The sequence below is a fragment of the Aptenodytes patagonicus genome, chromosome 15 (genome assembly GCF_965638725.1).
Source record: "Aptenodytes patagonicus chromosome 15, bAptPat1.pri.cur, whole genome shotgun sequence".
Classification (NCBI taxonomy): domain Eukaryota; kingdom Metazoa; phylum Chordata; class Aves; order Sphenisciformes; family Spheniscidae; genus Aptenodytes; species Aptenodytes patagonicus.
Genome location: NC_134963.1, coordinates 11,031,068 through 11,051,626, shown reverse-complemented (window position 1 = coordinate 11,051,626; position 20,559 = coordinate 11,031,068). Strand labels below are relative to the sequence as shown.

The 20,559-nt window shown below is 58.9% G+C and overlaps 1 protein-coding gene across 1 annotated transcript; it reads left to right on the top strand.

Annotated features, from left to right (window-relative positions):
- The first annotated feature begins 2,138 nt into the window (after positions 1-2,138).
- On the top strand, positions 2,139-9,174 carry LOC143167490 (immunoglobulin lambda-1 light chain-like). Its single transcript, XM_076352962.1, has 4 exons — positions 2,139-2,203; positions 2,338-2,631; positions 7,027-7,062; positions 8,659-9,174. The coding sequence occupies exons 1-4, from the start codon at positions 2,158-2,160 to the stop codon at positions 8,979-8,981; spliced, it is 699 nt and encodes a 232-aa protein (XP_076209077.1). The 5' UTR covers positions 2,139-2,157; the 3' UTR covers positions 8,982-9,174.
- Positions 9,175-20,559: the final 11,385 nt, after the last annotated feature.

Here is a 20,559-nt window from a genome sequence, read left to right as displayed (position 1 = left end):
AGCAATGGGGAAGTGATACAAAAAACCTCCTGCCATTGCAGGGGCCAGTTAGGAGTGTCAGCTGTCCCTGTTTGATGGTGGTGCAAATCCCTGCCATGGCCCTGCCCTTGCTGCCCTGTGCTGCAGGTGGCTGTGCCTTGTGTCCCATCTCGGCCGTCCCTAAAAGCCCCAGGTCTGTGCCCATCCCATGCCATTTGGGGAGGGGATGTACAGCACTTGGGAACCTGCCATTCTCCATGGCCACATTAACCATCCCTGGGGTCCAAGCCGAGGCAGAGGTTGTCTCTTACTGTGCCGGCTGGGACACCAGTGCTGATCAGGGTCATGGTGACTCCCAGCACTGGGGAAATGAGACACAAACCTGCTGTTGCCCCAGGGCCCCTCAGGTGTTGCCTGCTGCTGCCGCCGTTTGGATGCAGTGGTGGAGCAGCACATGTGCCTGTGAGGTGTCTCTTGCCATGGGGCACATGCTCTGCTCCAGCAGGTCCCCTCCATGCTCCCTGCAGGGAGACAGTCCCCCTGCAGGCCTGCCCGGCCCGTGCCCATCGGGCTCTCTGTGCCCTGGGCACCCTGGGGAGGGCAGCGTAGGGGACAGGGAGGGGTCGTGGGGGTGGGGGCATTTCCCCAGGGTGCAGCTGCTCTTGGGTTGGGCACAAGGCTGCCGAAGGTGGCCGTGATCCCTGTGCCCTGGGTCAGAGCAGGGCTGGCCAGGGGCTGCCCCGACAGCTGCGAGCAGAGCCCCTGGGCTGCCCTGGCTCTGGCAGAGTTTTCCCAGCGCCGGCCTGTTGGGCTCTTGATCAGCTCATGGGGAGACATTGCTGGAGCCCCGGGGCTCGGTGCTGGGCAGCTCCCCCTGTGCTGGGGAGTGGAGACCTGGGAAGAGCAAAGGTCTTGAGCGATGGGCCTGAGCTGGCAGGGGAAGAGCCAGGGCAAAAAAGCAGCAAAGCAAGAGGGTACCGCAGGCGCTGGGTCTGGGGAAAGCCCCAGAATCACTGGGGCTGGAGGTGCCTCTGGAGATTGTCTTGTCCCACCCCCTGCTTGAAGCTGGGTTGGCTACTGCAGGTTGCCCACAGCCTGTCCAGGCAGGTTTTGAACATCTCCAAGCATGGAGAATTCACAACTCTCTAGGCAACCTGTTCCAGTGTTTGATTGTCCTTGCAGCAGAAAAAAGGTTTTGCTATGTTTAGACAGATTTTCCTGTGTTTCAGCCTGTGCCCGTTGCCTCTTGTGCTGTCAGTGGACACTTCTGAGAGGAGCCTGGCTCCATCTTCTTTCCTGCCCCCAGGAGATATTTATAATGTTGATACGATGCCCCTGAGGCTCCCCGCCTTGGGCTCAGCCATCCCAGCTCACACCACCTCTCTCCGTACAAGTGATGCTCTGAGCCCTTCATCACCCTCGGGGCCCTTCCCTGGCCTCGCTCTCATCGGTCCCCATCCCTGGCTTGGGGAACCCAGAGCTGACACAGCGCTGGGCTGTGCCTTAGGGTGCTGAGCCGAGGGGAAGGATCCTCTCCCCAGCTGCTGGCAACACTCCTGCTAATGCAGCCCACGGGCGCTTTGCTGGCTCCTGTGCAACTCAGTGTCCTCCCGGCTCCCCGGGGCCTTTTCTGCCACAGGGCTGCCAGCTGCTTGGCCCCAGCATGGCCAGGCAGGGGTTGCCCCCACAGGGGTAGGGTGCTGCATGGCTGTTGCAAAAGAAGGGGCAAGGACAGCGCTGCAGGTGTTTCGGGGAAGGGCAGGAGCGGCCAAGGCCTGTGTGGGGCCTGGGAGACCTGTAGGAGAGGAAAATGCCAAAAGTGGGCACCACCTGCCCCACCTTGCCCCCAGCAGCCCGGCTCTCCTGTACCCTTTGGCCCTGCAGCTGCTCGGCCCAGGCTGGGGACAGGGGGTCCGTGCTGGCAGGTCTTGGGCTCTGAGCTGTGATGTGTCCCCGCGTCTCCACTCTGTGCCTGGGGACACGCCCCACTGCATCTGGGATGGTGGGGCTGGGCGGGGAGGGAGGTGGGGAGAGATGTGCAGGCAGGATCCGGCCCTGAGCACGGGGTCAGATTTGCATGGAGGGGTTGTGCCCTGGGCAGGCGGGGGCTTAAAAGGGAGTCGGGGTCCGCAAAAGAGCTCCATCGGCGTGGGGACACGGAGCTGGTGGGATTGCGCCATGGCCTGGGCTCCTCTCCTCCTCGCGGTGCTCGCCCATGTCTCAGGTGCCCTGGCCAGACTCACTGTGCCCGGCCGGGGCCTCTGGGCACAGGGGCCCCGTCACGCTGCCCAGGGAGGGCTGTGCTCGTGGGGCACTGGCTGACCCCCGTCTTCTCCCCTCTCTCCTCTCCCTCTCCAGGTTCCCTGGTCCAGGCAGCGCTGACTCAGCCGTCCTCGATGTCAGCGAACCCAGGAGAAACCGTCCGGATCACCTGCTCCGGGGGTAGCGGCAGCTATGGCTGGTTCCAGCAGAAGGTTCCTGGCAGTGCCCCCGTCACTGTGATCTACTGGAATGACAAGAGACCCTCGGACATCCCTTCGCGATTCTCCGGCTCCAAGTCCGGCTCCACGGGCACGTTAACCATCACTGGGGTCCAAGCCGAGGACGAGGCTGTCTATTACTGTGGTGGCTACGACAGCAGCAGTGCTGGTGCCACAGTGACATGAAGCAATGGGGAAGTGATACAAAAACCTCCTGCCATCGCAGGGGCCAGTTAGGAGTCTCAGCTGTCCCTGTTTGATGGTGGTGCAAATCCCTGCCATGGCCCTGCCCTTGCTGCCCTGTGCTGCAGGTGGCTGTGCCTTGTGTCCCATCTCGGCCGTCCCTAAAAGCCCCAGGTCTGTGCCCATTCCATGTCATTTGGGGAGGGGATGTACAGCACTTGGGAACCTGCCATTCTCCATGGCCACGTTAACCATCCCTGCCATGGCCCCGCTCTGTGCTGCAGGTGGCTGTGCCTGGTGTCGCAGCTCAGCCGTCCCTTAGAGCCCCAGGTCTGTGTCTATCCCGTGTCATCTGGGGAGAGGATGACTCCCAGCAGCCCTTTCCTTGCCCTGCACTGCGGGTGTAAGGTCCCCTGTGCTCCCTGGCTGGCACCCAGGGCCCTGCTGGGCACCTCCCTGCCCTCCTCCCAGCACAGCTCTGCCAGAGCCCCCGGGCACTGGGTGCCTGCTCCCCCCAGCCAGTGCTGATTTTAGCCAATAAAGGAAGCAGTTTCTGGGGGTAGATGTTTGCACAAGCCATGCCAGGGCAGTTTCAGAACGGTTTATGCTGCAAGGCTGCTCGTCACATCCTACCCTTTCCCTTCTCATTTGCTTCCAGGCATGTGTGGGCAAGCCACGTGGCAGCAGCAGGAGAGTGCCTGGCATGGCCTCTGCTGCTCAGCCCCAGCAGCTGGGACACAGTGGTCGTGCGTAGCCTCCCCAGTTCCTCCCCAGACCAGCACCCCCTCACCTGCCACTGCTCCTGCCGAGGCCATGTGCCAGGCAGGTGCTGAAGGGCCAACACCCCTGGTACATCCAGCACAGCATTGGTTCTCCTCCATGCCTCCCTCCAAGGAGAACAGCTGGACTTTCAAGCTGAACATTGTCCCCCTTTATTGTCCCCCCCTAAAATGGAACCGAAACCCCATCAAAGTCTGAGGAATGCTCAGAAACTGGTCGTCCACAATAGATGGCATCAGCTTCAGCTAAATGCTTTGCATAGACAATTTCAGTGATTTTTTTTTTTTGGCTAGTTTGCAGCCTTTGCACCAAGCCTACCCAGAGGCAAACCAAACCTCTGAAACAGAAAGTGCCTCGAATCACAAAATCTTTGAAGCATCATTTATTTTCTAGTGATTCAGGAGGTTCACTGACTCTGCCTCTTTCTATAACCGCTTGCATAAACCACAGCATTTGAATATTGTCGAGTTCAATTTAAGTTGGTGCTATTGACCGTCCTCAGTAAGTTGCTCAGATGCTCACACATGGTCGTTACAGTGCCATGGGCTGTATGGGCTCTTCCTGGGATTTGGGGTGTTGTGTTTTTTCTTTCTTCAACTTCTCCATTTGGTTACAGTAGCGTGTCCTCCATCTGTCTAACCACACTGAAACGTATTCATGTGCCTTTCCTTGACAGAAGGAAACAAGGTTTTATGGGCTAATTGGGCTTTGCTGCTTGCAAAATGTTTTTGGTCCTTTCAAATCTGCAGACCCTCTACTTATCCCATGGGTCTCGTTCAACTTGTCTGAGTGCAGGAGTTACTGGGTAAAAGTATATCTATATATTTGCCAGACAGCCAGATTATATTGGAGTTTATGAAACAGAAATTTCTTAACATTTCTCTTTCTCCTGAGAAGCTCCCAGGTATGCTCTATCATATGATGAGGAAATATATAGGGGGTCGAAGTGGAAGGCTTCAAGTCTGAGCAGATGGGTTGGGCTTGCTGGCTGAGGACAAGGTTGCCTCTTCACGTCTCAGTGAGACTCAGGAGGATGGCTGCCTCTTCAGCCTCCAAAAAGCAGCATAGCCTAGTCTTGGCTACAGCTGCACGTGTGTGGCACAGGGCCGAGGTGTGGGATGCTGGTGACGGGGAATCCTGCAGACATGCATGCTGGTTGTCCTCCGGAGACCTGGGGCCTCTTACCTCCAGGGCAGCCTTTTCTGGATTGCTAGGCTGAATATTAAAAAAATAAGCTGACCACAGAGACCTTGAGCTTTTAGCTCCTTTACTGGTGGTGGGAGCTGCACTGAAAGACTCCAGCCAGGACCAAAACTGCATGGGTACAGCCGTGTCCACACTTTAAAGACCTTCCTCCTTCCACATCCGCCTCCCCGCGTGGCTCTCTCCCCTCGCAGGCCAGCCCAAGATCTCCCCCACTGTTCACCTCTTCCCGCCATCCTCTGAGGAGCTCTCGTCACAGAACAAAGCCACCCTGGTGTGTCTGCTGGGAGACTTCTACCCTCGCGCCGTGCAGGTGGCCTGGACAGCTGACGGCCGTGCCTTCACCAGTGGCATTGAGACCAGCCAGCCCCAGCGGCAGAGCAACAACCAGTACATGGCCAGCAGCTACCTGACGCTGAGTGCCGCCAACTGGAAGAGCTGTGAGACCTATGTCTGCAAGGTCACACATGAGACTGGCACCATCGAGAAGGTTCTGAATAGATCTGAGCGCTCCTAACCCCACTGGGGAATGGACAACCCTGGCCCTGGAACATCACATCCCCCAGCACAGTGCTTCACTGCCTGTCCCATCCCTGTTCCCTCCTTCTGTGCAAGTCTCTGCCATCTCTGTGGGCCGTTCCTTCTCCCTGTGCCTGAATCCCTCCCATCTCCCCTGCCCCATCCCCTCATCCTGGGCATCATCCAAATAAACCCTGAGTGTTGGCCCTGCATCCACATATCCCAGTCCTTCTTCCTTGGTCAAATATGATCATGACCCTGCAACAAAACACGGACGCAATTGGCTGAGAGCTTAACTGCTCGCTCCCACGTCTTGAGCTCACTGGGTTGGTGCATTTTCCCCTGCCATGGTCTACGGCTGGTCCTTGGGTGTCCCCAGCTGGCTGCTGCCTTCCCTCCCCAGGCTCCTGCCCCAAATTCTGTTGCACCTGGGGAGCAGAGCAGGAGCCATCTCAGGTGCTGGGGCTGCAGCAGCCCTGAGTTTGGTCCGTGGGCACTGGCTTGATCTCCCACAGCAAAGGCGGGAGCTAAATTAAGTTGGAGAAAGCAGCCAGCCAGGGCTCCTCTGCTGCAACGCCCAGTGCTGACTGATGCCCCTAGCCTTCCCCTCCACCTGCGGACCAGGCCACCCGACCCAGGCTTTAAATGCTGAGACCTGCACTGAGCTCTGTTAGGGCAGAAATAAAAATCCCTGTGAATTTGGCCTTCGGTCATCACGCACTGACGCAGCGATAGGCGCCTTCAGCAAACGTCCTGGGGCGTGATCCTCCGTCATGGCTGGCAGGCTTCGTTCACTCAGGGGGGGCTCTCAACTCCCCCACACCGGAGTCAACACCGCACCAGTGCCTTTGCTGGCACCGAGATGCCAGGTGTGACGGAGGGAAGTGCTTATTTACCCTCGGTGGGATGGTCCAGCGCCCCGTGCCCAGCCCTGAGCGCCGGGCTGAGCTCTGGCACAGCGGCAGGCACAGCACGATGGCAGCCAGGGCTGCACCTCTCCCCTGCCACAGGCTGCCCCAGCACAGGGCACCCTGACACAGCTGCCCCAAGGAGGCTCACCTACCCGCCAGGCACCGAAAATCCTGCCCAGGTAAGAATGTGGGCTGTGCCAGGGTTCGGTTTTGCCCCAGAGAGCAGAGCCAGGCTGTAGGGTGGCATGGGCACTGGGAGGTGGGGGTCCCCTATGAAATCACGGCACCTAAGCCAGCGCTGGTGTTTCTGGGCAGTGGGAAGGATGGATGGATGGTTTATTCATGAGCTTTACCTGCACACATACTGTGCAATGACTGGTGGTCCCCCTTCGCCCCAGCTGCAGCCACGGTGTAGCCCGAGGGGTGGCAGGACGGTGGCCGGTGCCCCCCAGGGCAGTTCACAGACACCTGCATGGCAGCAGCACAGGTCAAGGTGAGGTGCTGCCTGTCGCGCCTTAGGGACACCCAAAGCCTCCACCAGCTCTTCCTCACCTGGGATTAACGTCCCCACACCACAGGCAGGGACATGGGCTTGTAACGAGCACAAGGGCGTGGTCCTCGGTAGCAGTGGGTCCCTGGAGCAGCCACGGCTCTGGAGAGCCCAGCCAATGTGGTCCATGAGGGATGGCGGGGCCAAGGCCACCCATTTTCCTGTGGCCCTTCCAGCAAGGAGACACAGTCATCCCCATATGGCTGTCCTGCTGCTCCTGCCCTGCCACATCCACCGGGGCACATCCAGCACTGTGCATCCAGCCTGCTGTGTCCATCGGGACACCTCCATCTCATCACCTTCATCCTGCTGTGTCCATTGGGGCATCTCCATCTCATCACCTCCATCCTGCCACATCCACGGGGCCCAGGACTGCTCCTGCCACGGGGCAGGAAGTTTTTGCACAGCCCTGTATCACTGTGTGTTTTCGGGCCTGGGACCCTGTTGACCGTCCTAGGTAAGTCGCCGACTTCTTCTCGGTCTTTCCTTCCCCACCGCGAAATTGTGACATTTTGTCGATTTTCGGTGATTTGGGTTTTTTTTCTCGGACTTGGCGCTGGGTGGGGGTCTGCCGCTGGTTCAGGGACAGGCACTAAGCGCGGCATTGTGGTCTGTGTCTTGTCCCTGCGGACTCAGAGGGCTCTGGTGCGCGCCACGGAGGATTGGGGGGTATTTTCTCAATTGAAAGAACTTAAAATTTGGCCAGAAAATTTGTCTGACGCCTCAGGGAACCTATTTCAGAAACTCATGTTTAGGTCTCTAAGAAAGTCAATTTTTGTCTTTGTTAAAGAAATTAGTCATTAGTCTAAGGTCTAAGGTCTAAGTCCTCAACTCCTAGTCCTGAGGACTAAGTCTGTCACCCTCGGTGAGGAGCAGGGGCTTCTCTGTGGAGTCTCGCGGCCGAGGGTGCGGGTGCTGCGAAATGGCAGCCCGTTCTCGGCCGCGAGCAGGCTGAAGTCGCATCCAACTTTGTGTTAAAATGGCACATCCCTGGGATCTTAACCAAAACTTTTCAGGGGTATCTTAAAGAGCCCGTTGTCCAGGTAATCCGTGTCAAAAATGGAGATTACTGTGTTGAAAATGCTGCCGGGAATATCGTTTTGTCAGTCTTTGTAATTTTTAAAAGAATTTGGCCAAAAAACCCAATCTGAACCAAATTACTAGGGGCATAAGATTGAGAAAAATGCAGTTTGCCAATTTCTTCAGTAGAAAGTTTTTAATGGCGGAGTCCTCCTGGTTTTCGAATAGAGATAGAGATAGAGATAGAGAGACATTGTACATTTGAGGAGGCAGCAGAACCACCTTGGAAAGACCAAACAAACATCTTTTTTCCGTCTTCCTTCGGGTGATTCTTAGTTGTACTTTTTCTGAGACAAGTCTGAAAGTGTCTGAAAGCAGAACTGTGCAGAAAAAAGGATGGTTTGTCTTCGAAATTTTGATTTTTAAAAAAATTGCCTTGCAAAAGGAAGGAAATGGGTTTATGGCAACTAACCAGAGATTTTGGTTTTTTTATATATATTATATATATATATGAATATATATAATATATAACATATATATGTTATATATGAAAAATATATATACATACATAAATATGTATAATATATAAATGATCTATAATTATACATATATTTCTATAACAATATATACTACATATATATGTAGTATATTGTATATTTTATGTATGTAATATATAATATACATGTATATGATGTATATTAGCTGTATATATAGATATCTATAATATATAATGTGTATATGCATATATATACACATATAGTGTATATATATAACATATATACAAGTATATATGGGATGTATATATACACATGTATTTTTATATATATATACACATATATAAAAAATATATAGAGAGATTTATCCCAAATCTAAATACATTAGAATTATAAGTTATAACCTCTTAGCTGTCGGGGAAGTGGGGAGTTTCTGGGCAGTGCCAGCTGGGGCAGGCAGGGCAGGCAGGGCAGGCAGGCAGGGGGCTGTGGCGGGGCACAGGGCCCCCCTGACCCTGCACCGCTCTCCTCCCTCGCAGGCCAGCCCAAGGTCCGTCCCACCGTCCACCTCTTCCCGCCATCCTCCGAGGAGCTCTCGTCACAGAACAAAGCCACCCTGGTGTGTCTGCTGGGAGACTTCTACCCTCGCGCCGTGCAGGTGGCCTGGACAGCCGATGGCCGCACCCTCACCAGTGGCATTGAGACCAGCCAGCCCCAGCGGCAGAGCAACAACCAGTACATGGCCAGCAGCTACCTGACGCTGAGTGCCAGCGACTGGAAGAGCCACGAGACCTATGTCTGCAAGGTCACGCACGAAGCTGGCAACGTGGAGAAGAGCCTGAAGAGATCCGAGTGCCCCTAACCCCACTGGGACCTCCCCGCGCCCAGTGGCTCCTCACTGGCCCCCTCCTTCTTCCCCGCTGCTGGGGGCAGCGGCTCCCCCCCCCCCTCCACCGCAGATGTGTCTCCCCACATCCCCCTGTCCCCTGCTCCTGTGCCCCCGCCCTAAGTGTCACACGAATAAACACCGACACTGAACTAGCGCTGGCTCAGCATCCCTGTCTCTGTGTCCTTCCAACGCGCCTGCTCCCCCCGCGCCAGCCGGCATCACCCCAGTGGCACCAATATGGAGGAGGGTGGGATGGGAACACACATGCATGCACACACACACACACACACACACACACACATATATCGCTGGGGGTGCCCAGAGCTCCCTGCAGCTCTTGTTCACCCCCGGGGATCCCACTGAACCCCCCTGGCACCGCCAAGACCAGGGGATGAGCAGCTTGGGGCATCAGCCTGGTATAAGCTCCCATGCCGGCAGTGAGCACATGGCCCTGGCTGTGCCGGCCTTGTCCCTCACTGACCTCTGGGTACCAAGTCCCTTGCAGGGACACGTGGCTTGTGGTGGGGCCATGGCCAGCCATGTCCTTTTGCTGGCCAGCCCTGGCTCTGTCCCCATTTCCTTGGTCACCCCTGTGTCACCCAGGATGGGGGTGCCCACGTAGCCACTGGTGCATGCACATGCGCCAGTTTGTCCCTTGCACCCTGTGCCATGGCAGCCTGGGCCCCTGCGTGCCACATGCCCCACTCCCCACACAGCCCCAGGGAAGTTCCCCTGCAGCCCTGCACATAGCGCGACTCACAGCCACAGCTGTACCGAGAGCGCCAGCGCTCAGCTGCAGGCACTCCATCAGAGCTGCCAGGAGCCACCCCAGGTACAGGGGGGCACCCGGCCACACTGTGTGCAGTTCTGGGGGACATGCCCACTCCCCAGCCTCTTGGTAAAGGGGCGATGGCCCCACCACATCCCCCTCCCTGGGATGTGTTGGTGCCAGTGGGGTGCCCGGCCCTGCCAGGCTTTGGGTTGCCACGTGTCCCTGCAGGCACCTTCTAGGGACACAGAATCATAGAATCACAGAATGGTTTGGGCTGGAAGGGACCTTTAAAGGTCATCTAGTCCAACCCATCTGCAATGAGCAAGGACATCGTCCACTAGATCAGGTTGCTCAGAGCCCCATCCAACCTGACCTGGAATGTTTCCAGGGATGGGGCATCCACCACCTCTCTGGGCAACCTGTGCCAGTGTTTCACCACTCTCGGCGTAAAAAATTTCTTCCTTATATCTAGTCTGAATTCACCCTCTTTTAGTTTCAAACCATTCCCCCTTGTCCTGTCACAACAGGCCCTGCTAAAAAGTTTGCCACCATTCTTATAAGCCCCCTTTAAGTACTGAAAGGCTTGCCCTGGAGCCTTCTCTTCTCTAGGCTGAACAACCCCAACTCTCTCAGCCTGTCCTCATAGGAGAGGTGTTACATCCCTCTAATAATTTTCGTGACCCTCCTCTGGACCCGCTCCAACAGGTCCGTGTCTTTCCTGTGCTGAGGACTCCAGAGCTGGACGCAGGGCTCCAGGTGGGGTCTCACCAGAGCGGAGTAGAGGGGGAGAATCACCTCCCTCGACCTGCTGGCCACGCTGCTTGTGATGCAGCCCAGGATATGGCTGGCTTTCTGGTAAAGGGGCAGGGGACAGCCCCACCACATCCCCCTCCCTGGGCTGCGTTGGTGCCAGCAAGGTGCCCAGCCCCACCAGGCTCTGGGTTGCTGTGTGTCCCAGCAGGCACCTTCTGCGGACATCTCTCAGGGCACAGGAGGGATGACCAGACCCCTGGGAGCCTGGCCATGGGAGTGACCCCCAGTGAGGCACAGACATCAGCCCCTGTGCCCGTCCCAGGGACCTGGACCCCTACCACCACCATGGATCCTCCCTGCCTCCTGCTGGCAATCAGCTGCCCCAGGAAGGCCGGGGGCCAGCCAACACCTTCACCGTGGGATGGGCACTCCCCGCGTTGGCCTTGCTTGGGGCAAAGCCACCAGCAGCCGGCAAGGAGAAAGTACCACTCTGTGCAGCGCTGCCGGCCGTGTGTCCTCCCTGCTGCGTACATCTGTCCTGCCTACCCTAGTGCCTCTGTTCTGTCCCCCTGAATGCCTCCATCCATCCTACCCACCCCAACAGCTCCATCCATCCTACCCACACGAGCATCTCCATCCATCCTACCCACCCCAACGCCTCCATCCATCCCGGAAAGCTCTGATGGAGCTGCCCACCCCGGCTCTTTAATGCTCTGTTTTACCCAGCCATTCAGCAACCACTTGAGGATTTCTCAGGAAATGAAGCCAAAACAAAACCAAAAATCTTCTGCCAAATCAAACTCTACGAGACAAGATCCAAGGGGGCAGTTTCTGCTCTCTGCATTGTTCCTTGTCTGGCAAAACATCTAAGGGAGAGGAGCCTCCCAGGGAATGAGCACTGCAGCAGCAACCCCAAACTTGCCAGGAAAGCAGATACCAAAGAGGAACTTTGAGTGGAATTAAGTTTCTTTCAGCCACCTCTTCCTCACATGGACATGCCAGGGTGGGCAGTGGTGGCCTGGACATAGCACTGATCCTGCTGCCAGCGAAAGGAGCCCCATGTCCCCCAGCGCTGCTGGGGACCTCCCAGCAACGGCAACACAGTGTTTTAGCATTTCAGAAGACTTTATTCTGATGGGAAGATGCTGCTAATTACTCAGATAAGGTGCTTTTCCCAGCCTGTATTTCTGCAGGGTGTGCAGCTCTCCAGCCAGCTCTGCATCCGTGGTCACATCCGCAGCGCCAGCCCGAGGCTCCCGGCTGGAACAGCATCCCTGTCCCTCTCCCCATCCCTCCCCATTGCTGCTGGAGACAGCTGCTCCCCGCTCCATGCTGTCCCCATGTCCCCATGCCCAAACTGCTGCCCCCTGTCCCACCTATGTCCCCTGTACCCAGGGGACACCCAAACACTGCCACTGAGCTCATGCTGGCTCTGCGAGGATGACCACGTCTCCTGCACCCCTGCACCCCGTTCCCATGCCAGCGTTATCTCCACATGCACTAAAACCAGCTTTTGCCAAGGAGCAGGGCTGTTTGCAACTGCCGTTTCTCTCTCGCTGCCTGGTGACCCTGCAGCCCCTGGGGACGGTGGGGCACTGGGAGGTGCACTGAGTGCCCCAGGCCTCTGCCAGCCTGTCTCCCTGCCCACGCACCACCAAAGAGGGTCATCCTGGCTGGCACAGGCAGGGGTTCAGCCCCCACAGCACAGCCCCACTCTGACACCCAGCAAAGCCTCACCCCTTTGCTGCGCCTGGGGATGCCCTGGGGTGCCCCGCTCTGGGGCTGCTGGGGTTTCCCCAGCAGCACCAGGCATTTTGTCCTTGCAGGGGGACAGCTCGAGCCTTCCCCAGGCACCCTGAGCAGCTCCAGGGACACATGCCAGCCCTGCAGGGACGTGTGCCAGCCCTGTGGGGGCCGTGGGCACTGTGCAGGCCTGGCAGGGCACAGATGGGAGGGTGTCGTGGTTTAACCTCAGTCGGCAACTGAGCACCACCCAGCCGCTCGCTCACTCCCCCCTGGTGGGATGGGGGAGAGAATCGGAAGGGTAAAAGTGAGAAAACTCGTGGGTTGAGATAAAGACAGTTTAATAGGTAAAGCAAAAGCCGCACACGCAAGCAAAGCAAAACAAGGAATTCATTCACTCCTTCCCATCGGCAGGCAGGTGTTCAGCCATCTCCAGGAAAGCAGGGCTCCATCATGCGTAACGGTTACTTGGGAAGACAAACGCCATCACTCCAAACGTCCCCCCCTTCCTCCTTCTTCCCCCAGGTTTATATACTGAGCATGACGTCCCATGGTATGGAATGTCCCTCTGGCCAGTTTGGGTCAGCTGTCCTGGCTGTGCCCCCTCCCAGCTTCTTGTGCACCTCCAGCCTTCTCAGTCGGTAGAGCATGGGAAGCTGAACAGTCCTTGACTAGTGTAAACACTACCTAGCAACAACTAAAACACCGGTGTGTTATCAACATTGTTCTCACCCTAAATCCAAAACACAGCACTGTACCAGCTACTAGGAAGGAAATTAACTCTATCCCTGCCGAAACCAGGACAGAGGGGCAGGGGGGTACCCATGGGCAGGGAGCTGGCAGCAGGGCCTGGACCCCATGAGGCACCTTGTGCTCCAAAACAATATTATTGGCTTTATTCTGGCTTTATCCTGCTCCCCAGCCAGGCAAGGGAGACCCTGCCACGGCACAGCCCCATGCATGGGGCAAACCCCCTTCCCATCACCCTGCACAGGGGACTGGGCCAACGGGGGCAGTCCCAGTGTCCCTGCCCATGTGTGGGATGACAGGCTCCGGGTTTTCCCAGGAAACCCCATCCCCACAGACCAAACCCATGCCCAGGCTGGATCACAGTCCCCTGGGCTACCGCTGGCCCCAGGGAAGGAGCCAGCAGCGGGATGGATGCTCAGCCTGCATCGCAGCAGGGGAAGGAAGGACGATGGAGGCATCTGTCCTGATCTGTTTCAAGATGAGCTCTTTAAGACACAGTTCCCCAGGCTGAGAGAGCCCACAGCAGCAGAGAACCGGCAGAGTTGGTCCTGGGGGCTGCCAGGCTGTGACACCCGTGGTAGGGGGTCCAGGAGGCGAGGGTCCCTGCAGCACAGCTGCATGTGCCCAGCCTGGCTCGCTGCTGGGGGACATGGACTCAGAGATGGCACCAGCTCCTCCACCTCGGTGCTGAGCCCCTTTCTATGGGCAAGCGAGGTTATTCCCTGGCAAACCCCTACCCGCAGCATCCTCATCCCTGGCCTCATGGTGCTGCCAGGGCTTTCACTGGGGAGAGCTGCTGCCTGGGTTTCTGCCAGCCAAAAATGCCCTACGGACTGAGACCTGCTGCCAGGAAGGATGCTCGCTTTTTTTTCAGCTGATAAAGCTGAAGCCTCAGTAATTATTGATTCCAGTAGTTGGCAAATCACACCCTTAAGCAGTGGTTGAGGCTGGAGTGAATAATGGGGTAACACAGGAGCCCCCGTCCCAGCCATGCTGCCAGGTTTTACCCTGCTAAATGCCACATTTGGGGGGGGCGGCTGGTGGGGAGGGGGGCAGCAGGGCATCACTTCTGTGGGGCTTGAAATCCATCTCGGCGTCCCATGGGTAAACCCTGTCCCTCGGTTACAGGACACCGAACCGAGCTTTTCACGGGCTCAGTTTGGGGTAGGTCCTGCTGGGCCACAAGCCGGGGTCTCGCTTCGGCTCGGGTCTGGGCGAGCAGAGCACAGGCGCGTTCTCCAACTCTGGGGGCAGGAAACCTCATTAATTATGGATTAAAAGATTTTGCTAAACCCTTTCCCTAAGCAACAACTGGCAAGGAAAAAACCCGCTGAATTATAGATCAGTGGCCCTGGCTCCCCCAGGGCCCCCATACTCCCCTGCCGCCCACAGCACGGCGAATTTCCAGCCGCTGTTTCGCCCATAACAAGCCCTTCAATGGGGCTGGAGAGGTGCCACTGGGAATCACACTGGGATGCAGGGCCTGATCCAGCCCCCGGAGGGGAGGCAAGTGGTGCCTGGGAAGAAAAGGCCCGTCCCGCTCCCGCACCTGCCCTTGGTGTGTTTTTCTGGTGAGCAAATAACGCTGAGTGAAACCAAAACCCACGCCTCTCCCCAGCTGCAGCTCTCGCTCTCACTCTGCTGTCTCCTGTGCTGCAATTTTAAAGTCATTTATTTTTTTGTTTTCCCGGTTTGCCATTAATTTTAAAACAAGGGGGATCTAATTTAGTAAATGAGATGCTTCAGAAAGGCTTTAATTAGCCGCAGAGAGAGGCGGCGGGTCCCACAGTGGGGTAGGGGCTTGGCGAGGTAGGGGCTTGGCAAGAGCTGCGCTCCCAGGCTGAGGCTTGTAGGCGTGGGCTTAGCAAGGCCTTCGGGGCGGTTTAATAAACCCTACTGGTTGAGACGCTTTGGGCTTGGAGGGGACCCACGGCTGAGACCAGAGGGAGGGATGCGGGGATGGGGGCAGAGGGGTGTGGGGCCATGGGAGCTCTTGCCCCCAAACACCCCCCAGCCCTGGGGGGCAAAGCTCTGCTCCAGTCCCTAAACCCTGCCCTAGGGCAAGGGCAGCTCCTGCACCCATGGCCTTGCACTTGGGAGGTGGCCATGCTGGAGCCCCTCTGCAGGGGCCACGTCCAGCCAGTTTTGTCCCCCCAAAACCAGCCTGGGCTTGCTTTTTTTTATTGCACATCGCTCGGTGATTTCCCCAGGCCATGGCAAGCCCCAGCATCTCATGCCAGGAGGATTTGGGGGCTCCCTGTGCAGAGACGTGGCAGGAGCAGAGCAAGTGCACCTGGGGCTGATGAAACACCTCGTCTGGAGAGATATGGGCGACGTGGCGCAGCCGGAGGGGCTCGGGGGGGGTCCTGCCTGCCCTCCCCGCAGCACCTGCAGCCACCCAAACAGCCGCCGTTCCTGAAGGCAGCAGGGCTGAAACTCGAAAGCAAGAACCAGGGCCGAGAATAGCCCCAGCCCAGGCTGGGGGGAGCAGGGCAGAGCCAGACCCTGCTGGGGCGGCCATGGGAGGATGGCACGAGTCCCCCCACTTTCGTTCTGCAGCTGTGCCAAGCTCGGGCAATACCCGATGGCCTCTGCCCTGCCTGAGCCGGGGGGGCGGGTGCAGCCCCCGAGCACCCGGAGGGGTGGCTGGTGGCTCCTGCACCCCATCCCGACATCCCCCCGCTCATACAGCCGAATTCTCCAAAGGGTTTGGGGTAAGGCTGTGCGGAGCCTAGGCTGTGCCACGCCAGCCCTGGCCACCCCCGACCCCCCCAGCCGGCACCGCCACGCAGCTGTGCAGCCGCGGGGCATCCCCTGGCTAAATTTACTCCTCGCCCGCCACAATCTCCAATCAGAAACTCAAAGGGGGGGCCAAAAAAAGGAAGCGAAACTGTCTCCAGTGGGTGCTGACGTGTGAAGGCGGGTGCCACGCAGACGAGCCCCGAGTCGGCTCAGTCCCAAGATGGTTGCCGGCTCTTGCTGTGGCGAGCTTTGCCCCTGCCTCGCCAGGCTGTCACCTCGCAGGGCTGTCAGCCACCGCAGTGAGGGGAGAAGTTTTGGGGCTGCCTGAAGCTGCCCAAAATTGGCGGGGGATGACGATGGGGGGGACCGGGGGCACGGCTGGTGCCAAGGCTGGTGGGGCTGCGTGCCAGTGCCAGGGTGCATGTCCCCAGCCTGGGGCCGCCCCTCCTGTCTCCTGGAGGGTCCCTGGCAGGGCCCTCCCCAGCAGGGTCTCGCCCAGCAGAGTGGTCCTTGCCCCGGTGTGGGGTGTCCCAGCTGCTGCACATGCATGCACACACTTGCAAACGTGTGCACACACACACTTGCATGCACACAGTTGCACATGTATGCACAAACACCCACACACACTCGTGCACACACACCCCCCCCCCCCGCAGTGACCCCAGTGCATCCAGGCCCCCTGGCTGGGCACCGCTGACCCCACACACATGGGGGCCAGGGCCAGGGCTGACCTGTGCCACCGCCACAGGGTGACCAGCCCGGGGCCTCCTGCTGCCACCCCACTGCTGGGTACCCCCAAATCCTCTCTCATTAGCTGAATTAAAATAATCACTCTCTGCCTCCTGCCAGGCAGCCCCTTAGCTGGCCTTGTCCATCAGTCCGACCTGCCATGAGATGCATGGGGCAGTCTCCAGACTCCCACAATATGGGGCAGATTTCCCCAAATCTGGGAAATAAAATATAGGTTATGAATAAAATGTGGGTTGTAAATTATAAAATACAGGTTATGAATTATAAAATACTATGAAACACCCCCCAGGCAGCCCCAGGTCAAAGGCCCAGCTGGGGACAGCCACAGAGCCCAAAGCCAAGGTTTATCGCCCTGCAACTGAAAGGGAATTAAATGAAATAAATAAATGTTTGAGGCTGGCGTGGTCGAAAACACAACCTGAGCAATCAAGCCCACTTGCAAAGAGGAGAGCATTTGCATAGCTCTGTCAAAACAGCAACCGCCGGGGCACACAGCTGGCGGCCGGCAGGAAGGCACCAGGAGGGGCGGCCGGACCCCTCGCTGCGGTTTTATTTGTATGTGTATTAAACCCTAGCCACAGCCTAGGGAGAGGTAAACAGCCCCAAAGATAAATGCTCAGGCTTGTAAACAGGTTGTAAACAAGCTGAACTGACTCAAAAATAAACACCTTTCAGCTGCTTCAAAATATTTATCATCTCAAGTTTAGCGTGATAACAAAATAAACTTCCCAGCAGAGCTTCAGCCCTGGTCTGGGGACCAAGCAAACCCCTGTTTTCAGCTCATACTCGGTGTAAACAGCCACGTCTCCCCAGGCAGGTGTGCTGATGGAGAGGTTTTATCACAGGGCTGGTACTGCCCGTCTGGAGAAATATGGTCGTTAAGTTTCAGCCCTTGTTAGGACTCCCAAGATGGGGTTTTTCAGCTTAATGTTAAGAAATTTCTAGGTAGGGAACATTGGTGGCAGGGTGACGGCAAGGCGGTGACAGCGGTGGCTGATGGGTGTGATGGAGGCAGCCACCACAGTCCTTGCCGGGCCCTCGGGAGGGAACAGAAGGGTTTGACTCAATCAGTTAGGGAGGACTTCAAGCCAAATTTGGTTTTCTCCTCCTCCACAGCCTGCCGGAGTGAGCAGTGCCAGTGCCACAGCTTTTGCAGCCGGCGCAGGGGGGGACTGGAGGGGAATGCGGACTGCACCCCAGGGCCAGGTCCTGCACCCCAGCCAGTGCCACCCTGACTGGCAGCCTCCCCACCCTGAGCAAATGCTGCCGGCCCCAGCCGCAGCAGAGCCCCAGCCCTTTCCCTTTCCTCTGCAGCCACAGCGGGGGAAGAACATCAGGTTTAAGTATTTCTGCCATGTTTTGGGCACTTTTGGCTGGGCACCCCAGCCCGGCCGTGGGCAGGGGGGTGCCGATGCGCATCGCCGGCCCCCCAGCTGAGCTGGCGCTCCCCCCGGGCAGCTGTGCCGACCGCAGCCCCGCTGCTTGGGAACAGCCTTTGCTAAAAATTACAGCCCGGCCAAAAACAAGAGGCCACTTTGGCCAAACACCAGCTGGGAGCCAGGAATAGCCCCGGCCCCGGCATGCGCCGCTTCCTCGGCACAAACTTTTCAGCACGTGGCACCCAGAGCATCACTGCCCGGCCGTGCTGCGGTCAGGATGGGAGGCGGGAAAAGCCATTTTTTGGCCCCATTTCAGCAATGGCTCTTGGTTGGGGGGGGTGTGTGTGTGTGGTGTTTCAGGTCCTTTCCCCGGGTAGCCAGGGCAGCCCAGCATTCCTGGTGGGAGGCACAGCACCTCCCCAAATTTGGGGTCCCAGCAGGCTGCACAGTGTGTGCCAAGCCCTTGGGGTGGTTTTGCTCTCTGGCCGTACAGAGGGCCTTGGCTGCCAGACCCTGCCTGGTGCCACTACCGTCCTCTGCCAGGGGCACCGCAGCCGGCCAGGATGGGTCCCCCAGGGGAGGGGGACCCTGAGCACAGGGGTGTCTGCTCCCATGGCTCCTGCCAGGCATTTCGGCTCGCTGCTGCTCTTGGAGAGCCACAGCCTTGTGCCCCCGATGGACCCCCTGGGCAGGCACTGTCTGGCCCCACTGCCCGGGTGCCCCTCACACCCTGGCATGGTACTGGAGTGGACTGGGGGGCTGCAGCCATTTGGGGCTCACCATGGCTGACCAGGTCCCGCCATGCTCTGTGGCTGAACCTGCCGCTCTTGTCAGCTGGGCCTGTGACCACCCTAGGCTGGACCCGGGCACATTTGTGGGGCAGCCACCCCGCAGCCTGTGGGTGCGAGGGGCTGGGGCTGGGGCGTGCAGCGGGGCAGGGGGCGCGGGGGAACGGTGAGACACGGAGGGACACCGGGGGCACAGACAGCATGGAGGACACGGGGGGACAAGGGGCACGGGAGGCACAGTGGGACATGATGGGACACGGGGGGAAACAGAGGGCACAGTGGAGGGGACCTAGAGCGGGGGCACAGAGAGCGCGAGGACACGGGGGGACAGGGGCACGAGGACACGGGTGACAGTGGCACGGGGGGTGCACGGGTGCCCGCAGCCGGGAGGCGGGCGCCCCCTGGCGGCCGCCGCGGCGCTTCGGCAGCCGCGCCCTGCCCGGCCCCGCGGCCCCGGCGCCCCCGCGCGGCCCCCGCGGCGGCGGAGCGGCGCTGGGCTCCGGCCCCGGCCCCGGCTCCGGCCCCGGCTCGGCGGGCACCTGGGCGCGGCGGCAGGCAGGCACGCACGCACACGGGAGGGGTCTGCGGGGGGGGACACGGGTGGGGACACAGGTGGGGGCACGGGGCCAGCCTGAGCCCCCCGAGGCGGTGGCAGCCCGGGCTGCCCGTGGGCACATGGGGCGAGCGTGGCCTCACGCCTGCCGGCTCTCCCCGGCCTGAGCCCCCAGCACGGCGGGGGCAGGCGGCCAGGGCTGTTACCCGCTCTAATGAGGTCTTTAACGAAAGGTCAGCGCACGGGCCCTGAGCGAGGCTGCCGCTTCCAGCCGGTGCCAGCTGGAGCCTGGCGGGAATTAGTGAGCTGGGCGATGGCCGCCACCACCACGCCGGCGGCAGGAGGCTGCGGCAGCACGTGGCAGCCCATGCTCGGCATCCTGCCCGTGCTGCACACCCAATGGCACTCGGCACCCCAGGGCACGAGCACCAGCTCTGCCCTCCCCTCTCCGGACCAGGGCGGCTGCTCCGAGACCCCAGACATGAGCTCTGGGGTGGGTTCATAGAGCCCCAGCACCCGCGGGGGCCTGCGAGCACCCCAGCGTGGAGATCATGGGGTCTTCAGCTGCTCCCCTTCACCCCTGGAGATGCCTCTTCCCCGCTGCAGGCTTCAGAGGGAGCCCAAGCCTCAGGCCAGGAGGATGCTTAGGCCTCCTGCACCCATGGATGCCACAGCCACCCCTTGGGCTGGGTGCGGCTGGAGCCCTGCGCTGGCAGCAGTTTCCCCCCAGAAATGATGAAAACCTCAACCTGCCCCGCTCTGCTCCCAGATGACGACCTGCTTTTACGCCCATAATTCAGGAGGAGACGGGAACACGCCTGGAGCTTCAGCACATTAATTATGAACCACCCCATTCACCCGGGCCCTGACTCTGCCCCTGCCTTGCCGGGCAGCGCAGGAGCAGCAGCGGCAGCTGCAGCTATTTCTGCCAGCATAAAATCAGCTCCGTGGAAAGAGCCATTGATTCCCTGCATCCTGCCCCCGGGCACTGAGGGGTGCTGTGTCCCCAGGGACAGCCCCATGCCTCCGTCAGCCAGCCCCAACTCTGGGGAAAGCAACAGGGCAGTGTCTGCAAGCACAGGGACTGCAGGGACCCTGAGCCACATGCAGGGCCAGGATTTGGCCCTGCGGAATTGTTGCACAGGGAAGACAAGGGGAGTCTCATACCCCCCTGCACAGCCGTGCGCAGGGCCAGTATCCCTGAGTGCCACGCAGACACCATCCCCCAGCTCCCTCCCCACTAACCCTGCACCCCTGTGCCAAGCACCCTGCCCCAGCAACGCCGAAGGGACACGGAGCCAAAGAGGCAGCGACCCACAGC

What these genes read in the sequence shown, in the direction of transcription:
- LOC143167490 (XM_076352962.1), top strand. Translation starts at nt 2,158, where the DNA reads ATGGCCTGGGCTCCTCTCCTCCTCGCGGTGCTCGCCCATGTCTCAG. An exon ending in CGACAGCAGCAGTGCTGGTG is followed by an intron (nt 2,632 to 7,026) that starts CCACAGTGACAT and finishes CTGTATCACTGT; the next exon opens with GTGTTTTCGGGCCTGGGACC. An exon ending in GACCCTGTTGACCGTCCTAG is followed by an intron (nt 7,063 to 8,658) that starts GTAAGTCGCCGA and finishes CCTCCCTCGCAG; the next exon opens with GCCAGCCCAAGGTCCGTCCC.